General features: G+C 37.8%; 1 protein-coding gene and 2 pseudogenes across 3 annotated transcripts in view; 1 reads left to right on the top strand and 2 right to left on the bottom strand.

The window, feature by feature from the left end:
• Slc44a5 (solute carrier family 44 member 5) overlaps window positions 1-17975 on the top strand; it is a 267031-nt gene that overhangs the window by 140995 nt on the left and 108061 nt on the right. For all 3 annotated transcript variants that reach the window (XM_048351603.1, XM_048351605.1, XM_048351602.1), the window contains one exon: window positions 10916-10964. In XM_048351603.1, coding sequence (XP_048207560.1) covers window positions 10916-10964 — 49 coding nt within the window. The remainder of the gene's footprint in view (window positions 1-10915; window positions 10965-17975) is intronic.
• On the bottom strand, window positions 3973-5134 carry LOC125354409 (annotated as a pseudogene).
• LOC125355312 lies at window positions 8167-8517 on the bottom strand (annotated as a pseudogene).

Here is a 17975-nt window from a genome sequence, read left to right as displayed (position 1 = left end):
TGATTTTCCTATCTCTATCCTCCAAAGTAGCTTGACTACAGGTGTAAGCCCCAACACTCAGCCCCCTAAACTGATATTGAAATTAAATTGGATGCTGCATTAGTGTTAATGATGGGAGAAAAGAATGTTCACATCGGTGTAATTCTAGGAGTCTATTAACTTGCTTCTAATCTAAGTCAAAATCTAAGTTGATTCATTGGTGATTCTCAGAATTGATCTTTCATTTGTATTTTCAAGACCTAAGTTAAAGATATGGGCTTTTAAAATGACATTGACATCATTTTAAAATTTATTCCATAAATATTTACTGAGTGCCTATTTTGTATTACCAGACATTACAGTAGATAATAGAAATAGAGCAGTAATCAAAATCTAGTTTCAAGACAGAAATCCCCTTTCTAGGAGAAATGGCTATATATGTATTGCTTCCCATTGCTATAATGAATTACCACAAAATAATATGAATTCATTATCTTATAATTCTGGCACTCAGAAACCCACAATAGTTTTCAGTTATATAAAATGAAGGCATTGGGCAGGGAGCATTCTATCTAGAGCATTCTTTCTTTTGCCCCATTTCCCAGCTTCTAGAAGTTTCTGTACTCATCAGCTTGTGATTTCAAGCTTCAAATCAATCTTCAAAGCCAGCAATGGCTAGTTGAGTTTCTCAACATCACATTACTTTAACTTTGTTTGTCTTGTTCCTTTTTGTCCTTTCTTTTCTTTCCATTACCCATTTTAGGTCCTTAGTGATTGCAGAAGATTCATGCAGAATTGTTGAAAATAATCTTCCTATCTCATGTACTTTAGTTAGATTACATCAGCATAGTTCTCTTTTGTGCATCAAATGACATGTTTCCAGGATCTGGGATAGGACATGGACATTTAGGGAACCATTGTTCTCATTAGTGCAACATATAAGCAAATGTCTTATGATGGTGTGTGTTATGCTCAAAATGCAAATAATAGATCTGTGTCTTAGAGGATGCAAATAGCTGCTCTGTGACGGCATTATGTGATGACAAATGAGCTCTAATTTATAGCTAAAGTGGGCTCTACCTCCTGACACAGTAACAAGTAGAATGTCAGTCTTCAATCCTTTGAAAGTGAGTAGAGAATTTGTGAGGGAATTACAGGGAAGAGAGTAGGTAAAACATCTGATTTTGGAAGACAACCATTGGTAATACAGAATTGTCAAAAGTTAACACCCAATGTTAGCTGGGAAAAATAAGATTTGTGATGTGGGCTAGATCACAAAAGTCCATTTTTACTGGGCTAAGAAGGGAGAACACAATCAGCAAAGAAATAGCCCTCAGTCTGGTTACTTTCTCCTTTGTTGAGACTTGAAGGAACAGGAAAATCTTAGATGAAATAGCAAGCCTCTTTTTATAGATATCACACAATAAAAATATCTAAAAAATAAAGCAAGGATTTAATTATTTGAAATTCTTAACTGGCTATTGATGACTATTAACTCCAATTTTAATTTCGTATAACTCCACTTTGGCCTTCTTGCGGGAAGGTTGCTTGCCTTGATTGCTCACACTGGTAGATTTTGAGTTCTCAGACCCTCAATCATCTCATCTGTGTCAGCCCTTTGGTCTCTGAATTATATTAACTTGTCTCCAAAGGAAAATATTTCTGGAGGAATGAAGTGAATGTTTTGGATTCCTTATTTTTATGCTTATCAGTGGTAGCTATATTGACATTTTCTTTGAGAAATATATTTCTTTTAAAGAATTGAGTCTTTCAAAGTAGCACTAGCTATTTTACCTTGCCAATTTGCTTTCTGAGTCATGTGTACCAGCTTCTCAGAATTGAATTAATGAGCTGGACTATTTTCCTTAATCTTCATGAATTATTTCTAGGAAAGAAATTATTTTTGCAAGGGTGCATTGCAAACCAGTAACTACAATAACAAATGTGTAGCTGCCAGTAAAAAATGCTTTCCAGATATTCAATTGTCATAATAATTTGGTGAACAAAATATCAAATAAAATTAAGAAGCTTATAGAATATCACCTACTTTTAGTTTTTTCATTTTCTTTAAGTGAGAAATATGAATTGTATTCAGCTAGCCAAGCCATATAACAGAGAAGCACTGTGACTCTTTAGCTGGCCTCTCAGTCTATTTATTCCAGAGATGCAATTACAGCACTGAGAGGCCTCTGTGAAAGCATTACCCTGTATTGATTTGCAGGAAATAAAAAATTTGCATCACAATACATATTCTGTTAGCACATGTGGCAGGGTGAAGTCATCACTTTCCAGCTCTCAGTACTCTATGGAGTCAGCTAAATCTTATCATTCGACTGTGGTTTTAGTGTCTTTTCAACTAAAATATAAGGCAGCTAGAATTTCGAATCTCAAAGTACCAGCTTTTCAGGAAAGTCTTTCACACTGTAATCTCCCTTTTCACTTGGTGAGGTACATATCCATCAACACTGAAAGCTAACTTAAATACTTTTAAACTAGTTCTGTCTACCTTTAGTGTAAAAAGCAGATAATTGTGGGATCAATATAAGTTGTTAGCCCTTGCAGTCTGTCTGCACTCAGCATTTGTGTGTGGAATGACTCTAAGATCATCAGTGAATAACTATCAGGCAATTCCAAACAGGCTTTGGAATTAGACTATGTCATGTCCAATACCAGTTTGCCCTCTTTTGGGGTTAATGGACTAAAGCAAGCTAGCTCACTCTTCTTTGTCTTTGTTTCCCAATCTGTAAAATGATGTAACAGTGGCATATTTCAGAGAACTACTGGATACACTAAGTAATAATAATAAATATAAAAGGGTTATTGTGCTATGGGAGTCCATTTCATATGACATTCTAACTGAAATGAACAAGATGGCACACTGTGTGTAATGCAATTATAGGATACCCTGGTATGAATAAATATTCATTTAATAATTATCTTTATGTGGAATTTATGATTATTTCTCTTTCCTGAAATTCATTGACCTTTTTGAATATTATCTTTTTTCAGATGATTATTTAATTTGTAAATATTGTACAAATTGTATATACGGCCAAATAAAAACTTGCATTAATAACTGGTGGGACTTGTGTTTAGGATCTAGGCCAGGCTCCTTTCCCTGGCCCAGGCTGCGGACTCGTGAAGGGTCTGAATCTCCAGGATCAACAAGAAAGGCTTGACTGCTTTACATATGGGGAAACTGAGCCCCAGAGAGCTTCAACACCCTCTGCCCTAGGTTAGAGATAAGTAGGGTAGCCAGGAGACAAACACTGCCTTAGCCAGTTTGATGGGGAGGTGGGAGTGGGAATTCAGGACTTGGGCTCCCCTGGCTCTGAAGGTGGGACGAGTGTGAAGGCTTGTTGCTATGGAGTGGGAAGGATGCATGGCAAGGGTGTCAAGGACCTGTGCCTCCAGGCTTCTACCTACCTGCAAACCCCGGGCCGCTTGGATTAGATGGGCAGCCTTGAGGATGGCCTTGGGCTGGGCTGAGAAGCATCCAGACGCCCCCTTGTGGCCAGGCCAGCCAAAGCAAACCATGTAACCTGTGGCACTGGAAACTTGGCCATGCCAATTGGTTTGGAATGGAGCAGGGACCAGGACTGGGTCTCCTAACCTCTCGGACAGACCTGACATTCGGTGCTTTTCTTTTGGAACTTAAAGATGCTCCTCAGGACCCTGTTTCCACAATCTCCACCAAGCCAAATCTTGCCTAGACCAAGAGCTGGGGAAGATCCCGGGGATAAAGGATGTATGCCCAGTGGGTCTAGCCTGTGAACGCTCCCAAACAATGTTGGGCAACTGCTTCCACCAGGTGATAAGCCCTGGAATTTGAAAAACTAGATCAAAGAAGCCCGAAGAAACAAGCCACAGTGAGTGGAGGGACGGCAGCCAGTATTCTCTCCCAGTGGACCCTGTGTGGAAGGGTCCCATTTCTCCCTTAGTCAATCAAGGCCTAACACTTAAAGCCCTTTAGCCTCACTCACTGAGCAGCCTTTTGGATCCTGTCCCCAAAGGCTCCAATGTCCAATTCCCCCCTCTTGAGGTCCCTTGGCCTCCAGTCTGCGTGGGACAACGCCAACAGGCTGCACAGTGGGGCTCAGAAGCCCTTAAGAAGCCAGGCTTTAAGTTGCTCATCAAAGTAGCCCTTGACCCGCAGAGTACCTGTCACCTCATGAACCTGGGTGACTGGTTTCTTCCCAAGGAGTGGGCTCAAAAAGTCTTCCACATCCTTCTGCAGAGCCCATATGTCCCCTTCTACTTTCCGGATCACAGTCATGTGGCGATTGCCGTGTATGATATCCCTGTAGACAGGGACGTTGTGCATCCGGGAGCGCCGCACAAAGTAGGGCAGGTTGGGTGGGGGGGGTCTCTGGGAGGCTGCCAGCCACTAGGTGTGGGATAATGTTCATGCTTCGCGGGCTTTGGGATGCTGGTAGGGGGTAAGAGACGCTCCACGAACAGGTACTCATCTGAAGACTCCACAAAGCCGGGATAATCAGGAGGCCTTTGGGTCTGGCTCAGCTGCCGGAGGCAGCAGGCCTCGCTGGACGCCGGTCCCCCTCCACAGCCAATGCGCACAGCTGACCACGGCCGCCACCATCTTGGCCTCCTCCCGCTGGCTGCCTGAATATTATTTTTATGTCTCTTCCAACAACTAGTTTATTTTGCTTTTAATCCCTAATTGCAGTGTTTCCCAAAGCTCATATATGCCATGATGATCTATCTTTCTCTTTGTTCATTCCATTACATTTTGTCTTTTTTTTTGAGAGCCAGGATTAAGGATTATGAAGAAACTAAGATAGAAATTGTGACCATTAGAGTGCAATCAAGCATCTTAGTCGTTTCCAGAATTTTCTGTGCATTGTAATTATTTGCTGAGACATAAAAAAAATACAGGTTCCCTAGGTCTGCTATGAATCTATAGAACTAGAGTATTTGCAGTGGGTAGGAGGTACCAAATTATAACCCAGTATTTTAGTTAAGTCAGCCAGATTCAGGACTGCAATCTAGGATGAGGAATAATATAGAATCAAAATCAGAGTGGAAGAACCAGATCAAACAGCGTGGGGCCAGAAAACAGGCAGAAAGTGCTACTGAAATGGTATTTGTCAGAACATTTGGAAACCTGTCCATTCATGACCCCTCTGTGCCCCATGGTACCCTCTGAATGTCTCAACCACAGTTCTTACCCCAGAATGTTGGAATTACATTGCTGGTTTATGTTGCTTGTACAACTGAGAGATCGTTCATCCTTACATACCTGCCCCCAGTTTATAGCAATAAATATTGTTGGGCTGGGGATATAGCCTAGTGGCAAGAGTGCCTGCCTCGGATACACGAGGCCCTAGGTTCGATTCCCCAGCACCACATATACAGAAAACGGCCAGAAGCGGCGCTGTGGTTCAAGTGGCAGAGTGCTAGCCTTGAGCGGGAAGAAGCCAGGGACAGTGCTCAGGCCCTGAGTCCAAGGCCCAGGACTGGCAAAAAAAAAATATATATATTGTTAACATAATAAATATTGTCAAAATGAATTGTTGAAATGTAAGTCAAGAAAACAGAGTATATCTTGTTGTTGGTAGCTTATTTCTGTAATCCTCAGGAGGCTAAGATCTGAGGATAGTGATTTAGAGGCAGCCTGAACAGGACAGTCTGTGAGACTCTTACCTCCAATTAACTAGCAAAAAGACAGAAGTGGAGCTGTGGCTCAAGTGGTAGAGCACTAGTGCACAAAAACTTAAAAGAAGTAACTATGCCATTAGCTCAACCCTCCCCCCCCCCCCAAACTTGAACTAGAAAAGGGTTGGGTGGCATTAAGGGGAAAAGAGTAAACAAATGAAGAGAAGAGAGGAAGAATACAGTCAAGAATTCAGTGTATAAACTACAAAATTAAGAATGAGGAAAGAGGTGCATATGGGATGAAAATGTTGAAAGGGATGACACTGATCATAATGCATTGTATTAATAAACTGCTTTGTTAAGTGGACATTCCTTTGTACAACTACACAAAGATAATAACAAATAGAAAAAGAAAAGAAACAAAGAAATAAACAGTGAATTAGTAAGATATCTAGTTGTATGTTACCAATTTGAACCAGCTAAAAACAAAAGGAGTACTTGTGCTTGTGATATATATAGTGGTAGAGCATTTCCTTAGCATCCGTAAGACCATGCACTCAATTTCTAGCATTGAAATAAGGGTGGGTAACCAGAAAAAAAATACCAATGGAAATTCAGTATAATGTTTGCAATGGCAGGAATAGATGAAGAAGCTGCAGGTCATCAACATTTCTATTTCTGCCTTTTTTTTTTTACAGCACAGGGATATAATTTTATTATATCTTAACTAGAAACAGAGTAGATAGCAAGCTCATGAGATATGATTAATTTTTTAAATGAGGCTTCAACAACAATAATCAAAAACAAGCCTTTACTGAACAGATATTTTGGTCACTATTATAAGCTCCAGGGGCACAAAAGCCAGCAGCATAAAGTAACATAAAGACAATGACTTAGAATTTCTGATATATCAAAATCACAGATCACTGCATTAAACCATATCCTTTCATCCTTCTTCTTAAACACTGAACAATTTTTGTTATTTAGCAAAGTGTCAACCATGCAGATAGTATTCCTACAAGGATGCTTTTTCCCCAAATGTCAGTGAATCACAATTCCAGTTTCTACATGTATTGGTGTCAGTGGTAATAGGAGAGATTGATTTTTGTGTTCAAGGTTAAATAGCAGATTGACTTCACATTTGGTGATGAGTGGTGTACCCTAATTTTATCTGTTGTTTTCTTAATAAATTTAAATATATTTCATAAGCCCTGCGATATTAGATAACCCGCTAATGATTGTATACTTTTCATTTACACGTACTCCGCTTAGTTTGAGCCACACGCAATACGTCTCTTATTAAATTATTTACATATGAGTGTACATTAAATTTACCACATTTGTGGTTAAGATTAATAAGGCCTTTTTTTTTTGGCCAGTCCTGGGCCTTGGACTCAGGGCCTAAGCACTGTCCCTGGCTTCTTCCTGCTCAAGGCTAGCACTCTGCCACTTGAGCCACAGCGCCGCTTCTGGCCGTTTTCTGTATATGTGGTGCTGGGGAATCGATCATAGGGCCTTGGGTATACCGAGACAGGCACTCTTGCCACTAGGCTATATCCCCAGCCCTAATAAGGCCTTTAACTAGGTGCTTCATATGTTGTACATACCAAGAACAACTCTTAAAATTATAGCTACAGCTTAGTCACCAATAAGTTCTTTTCTTTTTTACCAATAAGTTCTTTTCAGTTTGCTTCCTTCTACATGAATAACCACACTTCACTTTTCCCCCTCTTGTCAAACATCTCAGTTTTTCTTCCTCAAACATAAACACTACTTCTCCAACTAAACAGCTGCCAAAAGAAGCTTAGCATTCCAACAGTTTGTTGATAACTGCACTGCATAGTAGAGAAATATGCTCACAACAGGCATTCAATAAATGTTTGTTCCACATGGAAAGAGGAGATTGTAAGGCAATTGTCTGAATCATGTACTCTTCATCATATGCTGTAACTAATTTTGCTAAACTGTAAAATTTGGGTTTATCAATTTTAATTCAACTTCAAGTTTAAATCCAAAAAAACTGAATTAAAAAAAATAGATTCACCAGAAGGCCTACAGTAACATGTGATAAAATGAAAAAAAAAAGAACAAAATTACTTCCCACTTTGTATTGTCGGCAAATAAATGAAGGAAAGAAATTTAAAAGTTAATAACTAATTAATATGATTTTCCACATTTATTCTTGCAGCTTTTTTGTTCACATATTTATATCCCTGTTAAATTCTGTAGCTAAAAGATAATGTATCTGAATGTTTTTTTTTTTTTCCCGGTTCCTTAGGGACATTAATGATGTTAGTAAAAAGCTGGTATAAATATAAGATTATGGTTTTATATCATGCCACATTTCTGCACTTATCTTTTGCTAACATTTATTAATTTCATATTTAAATGATGCCATGTAGAATGAGCTAATCCTCCAACTTAATTAGAATATATTCAGTTTTGTAACAGCTTTGAAGCATGTTGCACACTAATCATCTAGCACATGAATAAGTAACTATTATGCTGTTCAGAAAGGATATACTGACAAATTCTTAAGTTACTGGCTTCAGCCCATCCTGTCTTAGTGAGTTACAGGACAATCGCAATGGCAAAAACATTAACAATGCAATTCATGGTTCGGTTCTCCCATCTTACAGTACAGGTTCCATCAGAAGTGGTATCCCAAAAACATGAGCTGGCTGTGTGAAAGCCGTATGCACTTCGCTGGACCACAGCACAAGTCACAATGTATTTGTTTGCTTTCCCCAACTTAAGCAAATGAGTTAGGGATTGCTCCACTATGCTTGTAGTCCACTGGTTGATACTGTTGTAGTTGTAGTCCTCACCTCCTAAAACCCCATCTATACACTCTTTGACAATATTGTGAGCTTCATCGGCATTGAAGCCAACCTTGTCGCAGTGGCGGTGTTACTCCTCCATGGTGCCTCCAAGTCTCTATTTCTGCTTCTATTAGTACATTTCTGTTGGTAATTTCCTTCTGAAATTCCTAAAATTCTCAGATTTCTCTTCATCACTAATCTTCAAGGTTCTTGAAGTTCCCATCTTCTAATGACTATAATTCACTAACCACTTTTACTCAGAACTCCTGGGATAGAAATTTTGGTCCAGTTTGGATCCAGGGTCCAAATCAGATCCAGTGATCCAAGGCCAGGACAGACACAGGAGAGAACCTTGGCTGCTAGACTCACCTTTGTGGAATGGGACACATGGATTAGTCCCATAGAAAAGAAGAAAGACACTCCTAAAATTGTCTGTTACAGTAAGGCACGTATACAGGTTGTCTGAATAAAAGAGGTTGAAAATACTTCAGGGAAATTGTCACTGAAGTACATAGACATTTCTATTTTTTTCAAACAAGGAAGTATTTTACACATTTTCCTTTGGGGTTGACATTGCATAGTAGACTGTGGGATCATTTTATTTACAACTGGCCAGCAGTTTGTAGCTTCCAGGGAGATCATTAATCAACTGTGTAACTATGGACATGTTTGTTGGCTCTATGTGCTCTCTCATCTTTAAAGTGAAGCAAATAATTCCCAACTACTTTTGTTATAAGATTATTCAGAAGATTTGGAGTCACTTGATTGAGGCTATCTTTGAGTCCTCTTTTCCACCCCCTAAGTTTTATCATCTATCAAGTTCTACTTGTCTTTTTGATGTGGTTACAAGACTAATAATAAGGATTGATGGATGTTTATAAGTACTAGACACCAAACCCTTTTACTGTTCATTAATTTAATTGCCATAACTTTATAGGATAGATTCTACTATTCACATTTACAAATATGGAAATATAAATGTCAATAGTCAAAACACCTGTCTACTGTTACCTGCTAGTAAGTAACACTGAGTAGGCATTCTGATTCCAGAGCTTTTATTTGAAACTCTAAGCCACACTATCATTCTTGGTGAATCTTGAATTTTTGCTACAATTTAGGGAGTGATTCACATAACTCCACATTTGTTTTGCAGTAGGTTTTTATTACTTTCTTTGGCTTTGCTCATTGTAGAACAACTTGTATATTCCTCCTCTTCTTCCTTTTCCTTCTTTTACAACTTCTTTTCTCCTCCTCCTCCTTCTTCTCTTTTTCTTCTTCCACTTTGTTCTCCTTCTTTTGTCCTTCTTTTCAACTTCTTCTTGTGCTGGTACAGGGGCTTGAACTCAGGCCTTTCTCATTTGGCTCTTTTGTTTGTTTGTTTGTTTGTTTTTTACTCATAGCTAGCTCCAATCTGGCATTTTGATAGTTAGTTGGATATGGAATCTCAAGAACTTTTCTCTCTGGGCTGATTTTTGAACCACAATGTTCCAGGCTTTAGCTTCCTCAGTAGCTAGAAGTAAAGGCATAAGCCACCAGTACCCAGCTTAGATTGCGCTTTCTAAATGTTTCTTCTACTGTGCTTATACTTGGTTCACGAGCTTTCTATGGATCTCTGTGGCCTATCCTCTATGAAATAAATTTCATCCAGTTTTTTTTTAACCTTTATGTGATGTGGTTCTTCACTACATATTCAGCCTTATTTCAACTTGCCTTATTTTGTCTTCCTTCTTCCTTCTACCCCATTATCCATCACTCCAATTAGTCTAATCTTTTCACCACTGCTACCAAAGATTATTTCTTACCACATATATATTTTATTCAGTTCAACTCTTTACATGTAAATTTTACCTGTCCTTCTACAACTATTAAATCTCTATGAGCCCCTCCTTACTGTTCTCCATTGAATGGGACTTGCCTTTCCCTAGGACTCTCATAGCACTAGTTTTGCACACTTTACTGTTATCATGTTCTGTCTTGTAATGTAATTGATTTTATACTGTCCCTGTTTCTCTGATGGCCCCTTTAAAAACAAAAGTTATTCAATGCACATAAAAAGTAGTAAATAAGTATTTACAAAATATAATAAAATTCTAGTCTCACTTACCAAAGATACTCGTACTTTCTCTTTTGTTCCAGTCTTCCACAAAAATGTCACTTCTGGAATGGATCTCTCTGGACTCTGCTGGGATAAGTAAGCAGTCCTGGGCAATGGCAAATGTAGCAGATCAGAAGGGATTCTCGTTTTGCTCCTCTGGACATACTTCCCAATGATGCTGCTCTGGACAGTAGGAGGAGATATAGTCAGTTCTAGTCTTGTTTCTAGCTAAAGAGAGGAAAAGAAATTAACAACTGTAACCCAGGCACATATAATGTTTCACTAGACCAAAGAGGGAATTTGACATTGCACCAAACAATGTCAATCTTTCTTTATATTTTGTATGTATTTATTTGCTGTTCCATCGCTTATTTGCTTAACAAGATCTTTGTTTTAAATGCAGGTGAACCAAGGACATATGATCCAAATTTCCAAGGACCTACTGCCAACAGGTAAACAATCTTTTACAGTGAATGTATTTTTTAAAAGCAACACAGAAAGCTTATGGGGGAGGGGCTGCCATTTTCTAGTTAACAGAGAATTGTGTCTTTTTTCAGAGAAATGACTTACTTATTTCTGTCTAAATGACAGCTTATTTATACTGGGAAAATATAAATCTTTCTGTGAATCATGAATATCTTCTGTTCAGCAAATGAACTAGCTGAAGTTATTAGAATGAGAATTTCTGAAAAGAAGTCTCAAGTGCTTTATGAGATTTAACCACTTTGTGAAGAAGCAAGCATATTCAGTAGTTGTTTCATGCATCTGTTTGCTGTGACTCATCAGTGAAAATGCAGAGTTGCTATGCCAACTTCTGCAAAGGCAGGTATTTGTGCCTCTTAGCTTCTAGAAGCAAAGTGGCTTCTTAGAGACCACCATTCTCCAATGCATCATGTGCACTCTAGGACAGTTTGAATGCTCCAGTGAAGTATCTACTTATCTCTCAGCTGGTGCTCTTCCTCTCCAATGTGGCATTTGCTTCAAAATTAGCCAATAATTTGCAGTCCTCTTATTGTTCATTTTACTTTCTATTCTCTAGTTTCTTGATAATCAGAAAGAGGGTTGTCAGGTAGAACAGCTAAATATGTAGAGATGACGCTGTTGATAGCTGCTTTCTTTCTTTCTTTTTTTTTTTTTGGTTAGCTTTGACTTTGTTGGCAGTTGTATGTCATAATAAACTCTGAAATAATGATCAGCATGCTCATTTGCACTTGCCAATCATCAGTATGTGTGAGAGCCTTTACTCTTATGCCCCTGTAATCACTCAGCTTTAAACACATCAATATTTGGCATGCGCTAGATCTGCTCAATACACAGTTACTTGTCTCAGTTATTCATTCTATAGTATACCTAGTAAAAAGAAACCTTCTTCAGAATAAGTCTGGAATCGCTATCATTCTTTGGTAATGCCATGACTACGTGTTATCCAGTATACAAACAGCCTCCTTCAATATTGTGGTTATTTTTACTGTAATGACATTAATTTTGCAATAACTAATTTGTGAGGCTTGAATGTAACTTATTGGCCTCTAGGGATATAATTGAGATTCCATAGTAATAATGATTATAGTAAACGAGCTGCCACATTTAGACAGAGGAATACAGCTTACAGGCATGACTTTCACAGTCTTAGAAAAGATAGCAGTTAGGCCTGACTCATTTTATGTAGAAAATATAGAGTACTCTCACTGACTTCAGTTGTCATGCGACACATGACATTTTAATCATGGACTGCATATATGACAGTGGACCATAAGAGTATATATAATGTAGCTGAAAAATTCTTATACCTAGTGATGTTATAGCTGTTCCAACATCCCTGTCCAATGTATTACTCAGTTGTTTGTGATACTGGTATGAACAGATATGTTAAAATAGGTTCAGAAATAAAGTACTCACCATTGTGTTATACTGACTGTCAGCATTCAGTATAGTAACGTTCTGTATATTTTTTATACCCTGTGTATGTATGTATGTGTATAATATGCCACATAGCCTATTTGTATAGTAAGCAATACCATTCAGTTTGATGTAGCTAGCTACACTATGTGATCATTGCATATTGTTAAAATAGCCCAGTGGATAGTTCTCAGAAAAATTCCCTTGATGAAGCTGTACATGAATGTATTAGGAATTTCATGATAGAATCAAGAGGTTCAAGTCTAAACAACTGTGATAATCACTATTAGAATGTAGTTTATTTTCACCCAGTGCCTTTTAAGATGTCCCAGGCACTATGAAGATGTTCAATGATAAAATGCTTGACATAGCTTCCATCCACCACCCTTCAACCCAAGAACAAGAAAGTCTTGTACAATCACAGGGGCATGGCTACTGGAGGACTCAGTGAACTCATCTGTAACGTTTCATGGAGCAGCACTCTAAACTACCCGTGCTGGGAAATTAATTTGGGTAAAGAACGAGAACTGGTTATGTTGCTCACTGATAGAGTACTTAGTATGCAAGAGGCCTTGGTTTCAATTAAATAACAAACAAAAATGATCAAGGAAACTTCCAATTTCTTGCATTGTCTCTAGCAGCCCTTGCTTAGTGGCACCTTGTGCTTGTTTCATACTGCTTTTCCTGAAAAAAGAATTTTTTTCCACTATTCAAGAAGCCCCTGACACTACCCAGTGTAGCTTTCTGTACACCTGTTTCCTTTCACAGGTATAGCTCCTAACTAGTCACCAGTGTCTCATTTGATGTGTGTAGGAACTAGTGCCATATCATTGGCAAAAAAAAAAAAAAAAAAAAAAAAAAAGATGATATTGGTACTTTTTTCCCAGCCGCTTTGGAAAGAGTAGGTCTTTAGGCTTCATGTTTTGTCTTCTATATTCAACAGAATAAAGAAAAAGGCTGGTTAGTATTGGGATGATGTAAAATAAAAGTCAAGTTCTGCTCTATTCTTGGTAGGGTGTTAGAGGGTGCAAATGAATGCACTGAACAAACTTATAATAAAATATTTTGTAAAATAATATGTGAACATTTCCTCTTATAATTTAGAACTAAGAGAAATCTTCCATGAGTGAATTAGTATTCTTTCTCTTGTTATCTTTTTTTATATTGATTTGCAGTAATTCCACTGCTACATTTAAGTGAAAATTTTTATCCGAATTTTGACTTTTTATTTTAATAATCCTACTGTATCTGGCTGATACATTATTTCACTAAAGATCTTTTTGAAAAAGACTACATAAAATCTACATATAGTAGACAGGTAAACAGAAAGGAAAAGCCTACATTTCCCATGTGACTTTTTTTTTCTATACACAATATAGATGAAGAAAACACAAATGGCATTAGTCAAATTGGTATTTATTTTCAAGACAAAAGAACCACTGCAACAAGCGTCTGAAAAATGATCTGAGTTTTAATGAGATGTTTTTATCTTTAGCTGAAGCATTAGAGGGCTTCACTACTATGAAGAGGTTCAAGGGGAGTATAAAGAGCCATTACTAGGGATTGTGTAGCAAATGACTTCTGTGTTGTGAGATTAGTCTGTGATTCAACTCTTAATACCAAAGTGCAGAAACTAGGCCAGCTCCAGGCTAAGTGATGAACACATAAAGTACATCTCACATTCTTTGGATTCCAGGCACCTTTATCAAGTGGATGTCTCAAGTTACTGTGATACCTCAGTTTTGTTTCTTATGTTTATGCAATTCTTTCCTATATTGGCTTCCTGTTGAAATAAGTGGTATGCTTCTTGTAAAAGGAGACTTAAATATCTAAAGGTGAGGGTTCATTACCATAGAAAAATAACAGGAAAAGGTTATACAAAGAAAAGCACACAAAATCAAGAAGAGAATATAGGTCTCATGTTGTAAAATATCAGAAAAGAGATTATAATCCATTTTTATGTGAAAAATTATTTGGAGTAACTACCTATTATTCAGAGCATTGACTCTGGAAACTTATCTTAAAATCGTAAAGATGATGGGAAATAAAACTAAATAAGTTCCTCCAAATGGTTAATTCTTCAGAACATAAACATGAATTGAAGATGTGCTTTAATCCTGGCATTTATGCTTTTCCTTCAGAGGGGAGCAAATAGCCTAATGTGATAAATTATTTATCAGTGTGACTCATTTCCACAGGAAGATGTACACTAACATACTTATTTATTATTCCTGGCCTGTCCTTTCAATTCCCCACTTAAGAAAGTATTTCTTTTTTCTGTTTTTACATCTTAAAACGTCACTGCCTACAAGTTATTCCTGATAAAGATAATCACTCTTATGCCAAGCACTGGTGGCTCATGCCTGTAATCCTAGCTACTCAGGATGTTGAGATCTGAGGATGCAGTTCAAAGCTAGCCCAAGCAAGAAAGTCTGTGAGAAGCTTATCTCCAAGTAACCACCTGAAAACCAGAAGTAGAACTATGGCTCAAAGTAGTAATATGAGCAAAAGAGCTCAAGGACAGGGGCCCAAGACCCAAGTTCAAACTTCACAACTGACAAGAAAAAAAATCAACCTCAAAACTTTACAGGCTGTATCTTTACCAATGACCTTTCAATTTGATGGATTGTGGTTATGTCAGGCAGGGATTCCATGAGGATGATCTGGAAAAAGTATCAAGAGCAGAGGAAGGCATTAGTTGGGGGTTTGAAATGTAGAGTTTGGGATGCCTAGGGCACATTCAGGAAGAGGTATCCCACAGAAAGCTATCAATATAAAGTAAAGTTATAAACAAAAACATGAAGTAAAAGAAAAAAGTAGAGAAAGTTAGAAACATAAAGGAAGTATACTTTGGATATTTTTTAAAATACTTACCTAAGTAAAGTGAATAAAGAGAACTTTTTGAAAGAGCATATAAAATCTACTAAAAGACAAATAAGTTTTCCACCCTGATTTTTCATCCAGCGTGAGCTGCACGTTCCTTTCTTGGTCCTCTCAGAATGATCTGTGCATGTGTAATAACATGTCATAATTACCTCTTTCCTTGCTTGACTTGAATTGCATACTCTACTAAATAGAACCACATGTAATGGTTATGTAAATAGCAGTTTTGCTCACATCACTTTCCCAACTCAGATTTCTCCCTGCCTAAGAACTAGTGTGATGTGCAAAGTTGTGCATGATTTTTGTCAGAATGTGTTTATTCAAGAATCATTCTCCCTCTCTCTCTCTCTTTCTTTCTTTCTTTTTTCTTTTGTCTTCATGGGATTGAACTCTGGGTGTGGGCACTGTCCTTGAGCTCTTCAGCTCACGGCTAGTGCTCTCCCATTTGAGACCAGAGCCACTCCAGTGTTCTGAGTGGTTTATTGGAGATAAGAATCTCATGGAATTTTCTCCTTGGGCTGGCTTTGAACCTTGATCCTTAGATCTCAGCCTCCTGAGTAGCTGGATTACAGGCATGAGCCACTAGTGCCCAGCCTGTCTCTCTTTTTTAACCCTTACATAAACTTGCTGTTGAGCCAATTTAGTTATGTACATTTCCGTAGGGTATGAGAATAAATTTTCTCAGTGCCCTTTAATTATTTCAAGTCAGGGGTGATGGCTGGCACTAACAAAGCTCACAAGAGACTGAGGTATAAAATCAGAATGCCAATGCAATCATTTACATTGAGAAATTTAATTGCGGAATAGACCTGATGTTCATGTTGGCCTAAGCAGTACATTGCTTCCTTTAGGCAAAACTACATGAGAAACCTAATTATCAAAAGGTTGCTTAATGAGTGCATAGTCAGAATGAGGGGACTTACTTGAATGGAATGTCTAATGACAGCAGGCTTTTCTAGCCTGTAGTCCACAGAGCAGAATTTTCCATATCAGTTTTGACTTGGTGGCCTAACTGGAGAATGATTAGCTAGGCAGAGCTTTTTGACCCTTAATTCTTTTTTAAAATTTCTTTTTATTTTCTCTTCTCTGAAACAATGCTTGAACTCAGGGCCTCAGTGCTGTCCTTTAGCTTTCTTGCTCAACATTTCTGCCAGAACTGACTTTGAACTGTCATCCACAGACCTCAGCCTCCTAAGCAGCTAGGATTTATAGGTGTGAGCCTCTGGCACACAGTTTGTCCATTTCTTTATGTACCTTAGTGATTTCAGTAAGTTTGTAATCAAGGTTTTATAGATACACTTTTTATAGTCTTGTTGAGACAACTATTTGCTATTGCTTTATTTATGTGTTAAATTTACAATTTAGCTCTCAAAAAAGCAATACTATTTTCTATTCTCACATTATGGGGAACAGAGGTGTACTTCATACCAAGGAGTCATTGCTTTCTGACCCTACACTTGATCAGGCCCCCTACCCCAGCCTCAATGTGCCTTCCTTTGGCTACAGTATGCTGTGGTCCACATATTTTATGCACAGCAAATGCTACTTAGGTTAGCTCTTTAGATTTTGGTACATAATGTTGTCTTGCCATTGAGTCAGGAATTTTCTTTGGAGAACAGAGGTACATTTACTAAATATTTACATAATCAGTGATGAGGGGTAGGTGTTATTTTTTAACTTTTTTTTTTCAATATTGGGCCTTGAACTCAAGGCTTGCCACTTACAAAAGCATTCTACCACTTGAACCACTCTGCTAGCTCTTTTTATTTTTGTTGGTTATTTTTTATTTTTATTTTTATTTTTAGTCAGTCATGGGGCTTGAACTTTGGGCCTGCCACTGTCCCTGAGCTCTTCAGCTCAAGGCTAGTGCTCTTCCACTTGAGCCACAGTGCCATTTCCCCAGTTAATTGGAGATGAGAGTCTTTAAGATTTTCCTGTCTGGGCTAGTTTTGAACTGCAATCTGCAGATCTCAGTCTTCTGAGTAGCTAGGATTACAGGTGTATGCCATCAGCACCCGGTTTGTTGGTTATTTTTAATATTAGATCTTGACATACACCTGGCTGGCTTCGAGTACAATTGTCCTATCTTGTGCTTTTCTTTGTCACTGGGATGATAGTCTCCTACCACTATTCCCAGCTGTTGATTGTGGTGGAGTCACACAAAGTGTAATTCCTGGGCTGACTCAAATTGTAATCCTCAAATCTCCACCCCTCAAGTAGTAAAGATTACAAACTTGAGCTACTACTGTTGGTTTGTGTGTGTGTGTGTTTTGTTGTTTGTTTTTACTTAATATACTATTGGTTAGATTACCTCTTCATAGATGGCCTTGTATTTATAAAAGATAGGTCACTTCTTTATGGCTATATCTGAAAATAGCAGGATTTATTTTGTTATTATTATTATGAATTGCCAATTTATTTTGCATTTATTAATGAGCATAATGTGATATTATAATTTAATATAATTCAGAATACTCAAATCAAACAACTTCATGTGTCCATCGTTGAAAATTCTAAGCACTTTTGTTGTAAGAATACCTTAATATGAAATATACAATACCCTTTTATTAAATATATTCCCTGTAGGATGGAATACATCCCAAAACTACATACATGTTCTTCCTTTTGGGGACTATGTACCATTTGAGCATGATCTTCCCATTTTCCCCACCTGGCCTCAG

This window comes from Perognathus longimembris, chromosome 7 (assembly GCF_023159225.1).
Source record: "Perognathus longimembris pacificus isolate PPM17 chromosome 7, ASM2315922v1, whole genome shotgun sequence".
Lineage (NCBI taxonomy): Eukaryota > Metazoa > Chordata > Mammalia > Rodentia > Heteromyidae > Perognathus > Perognathus longimembris.
Note: the sequence above shows the minus strand (reverse complement) of the source record. Positions and strands in the feature narration are given on the sequence as shown.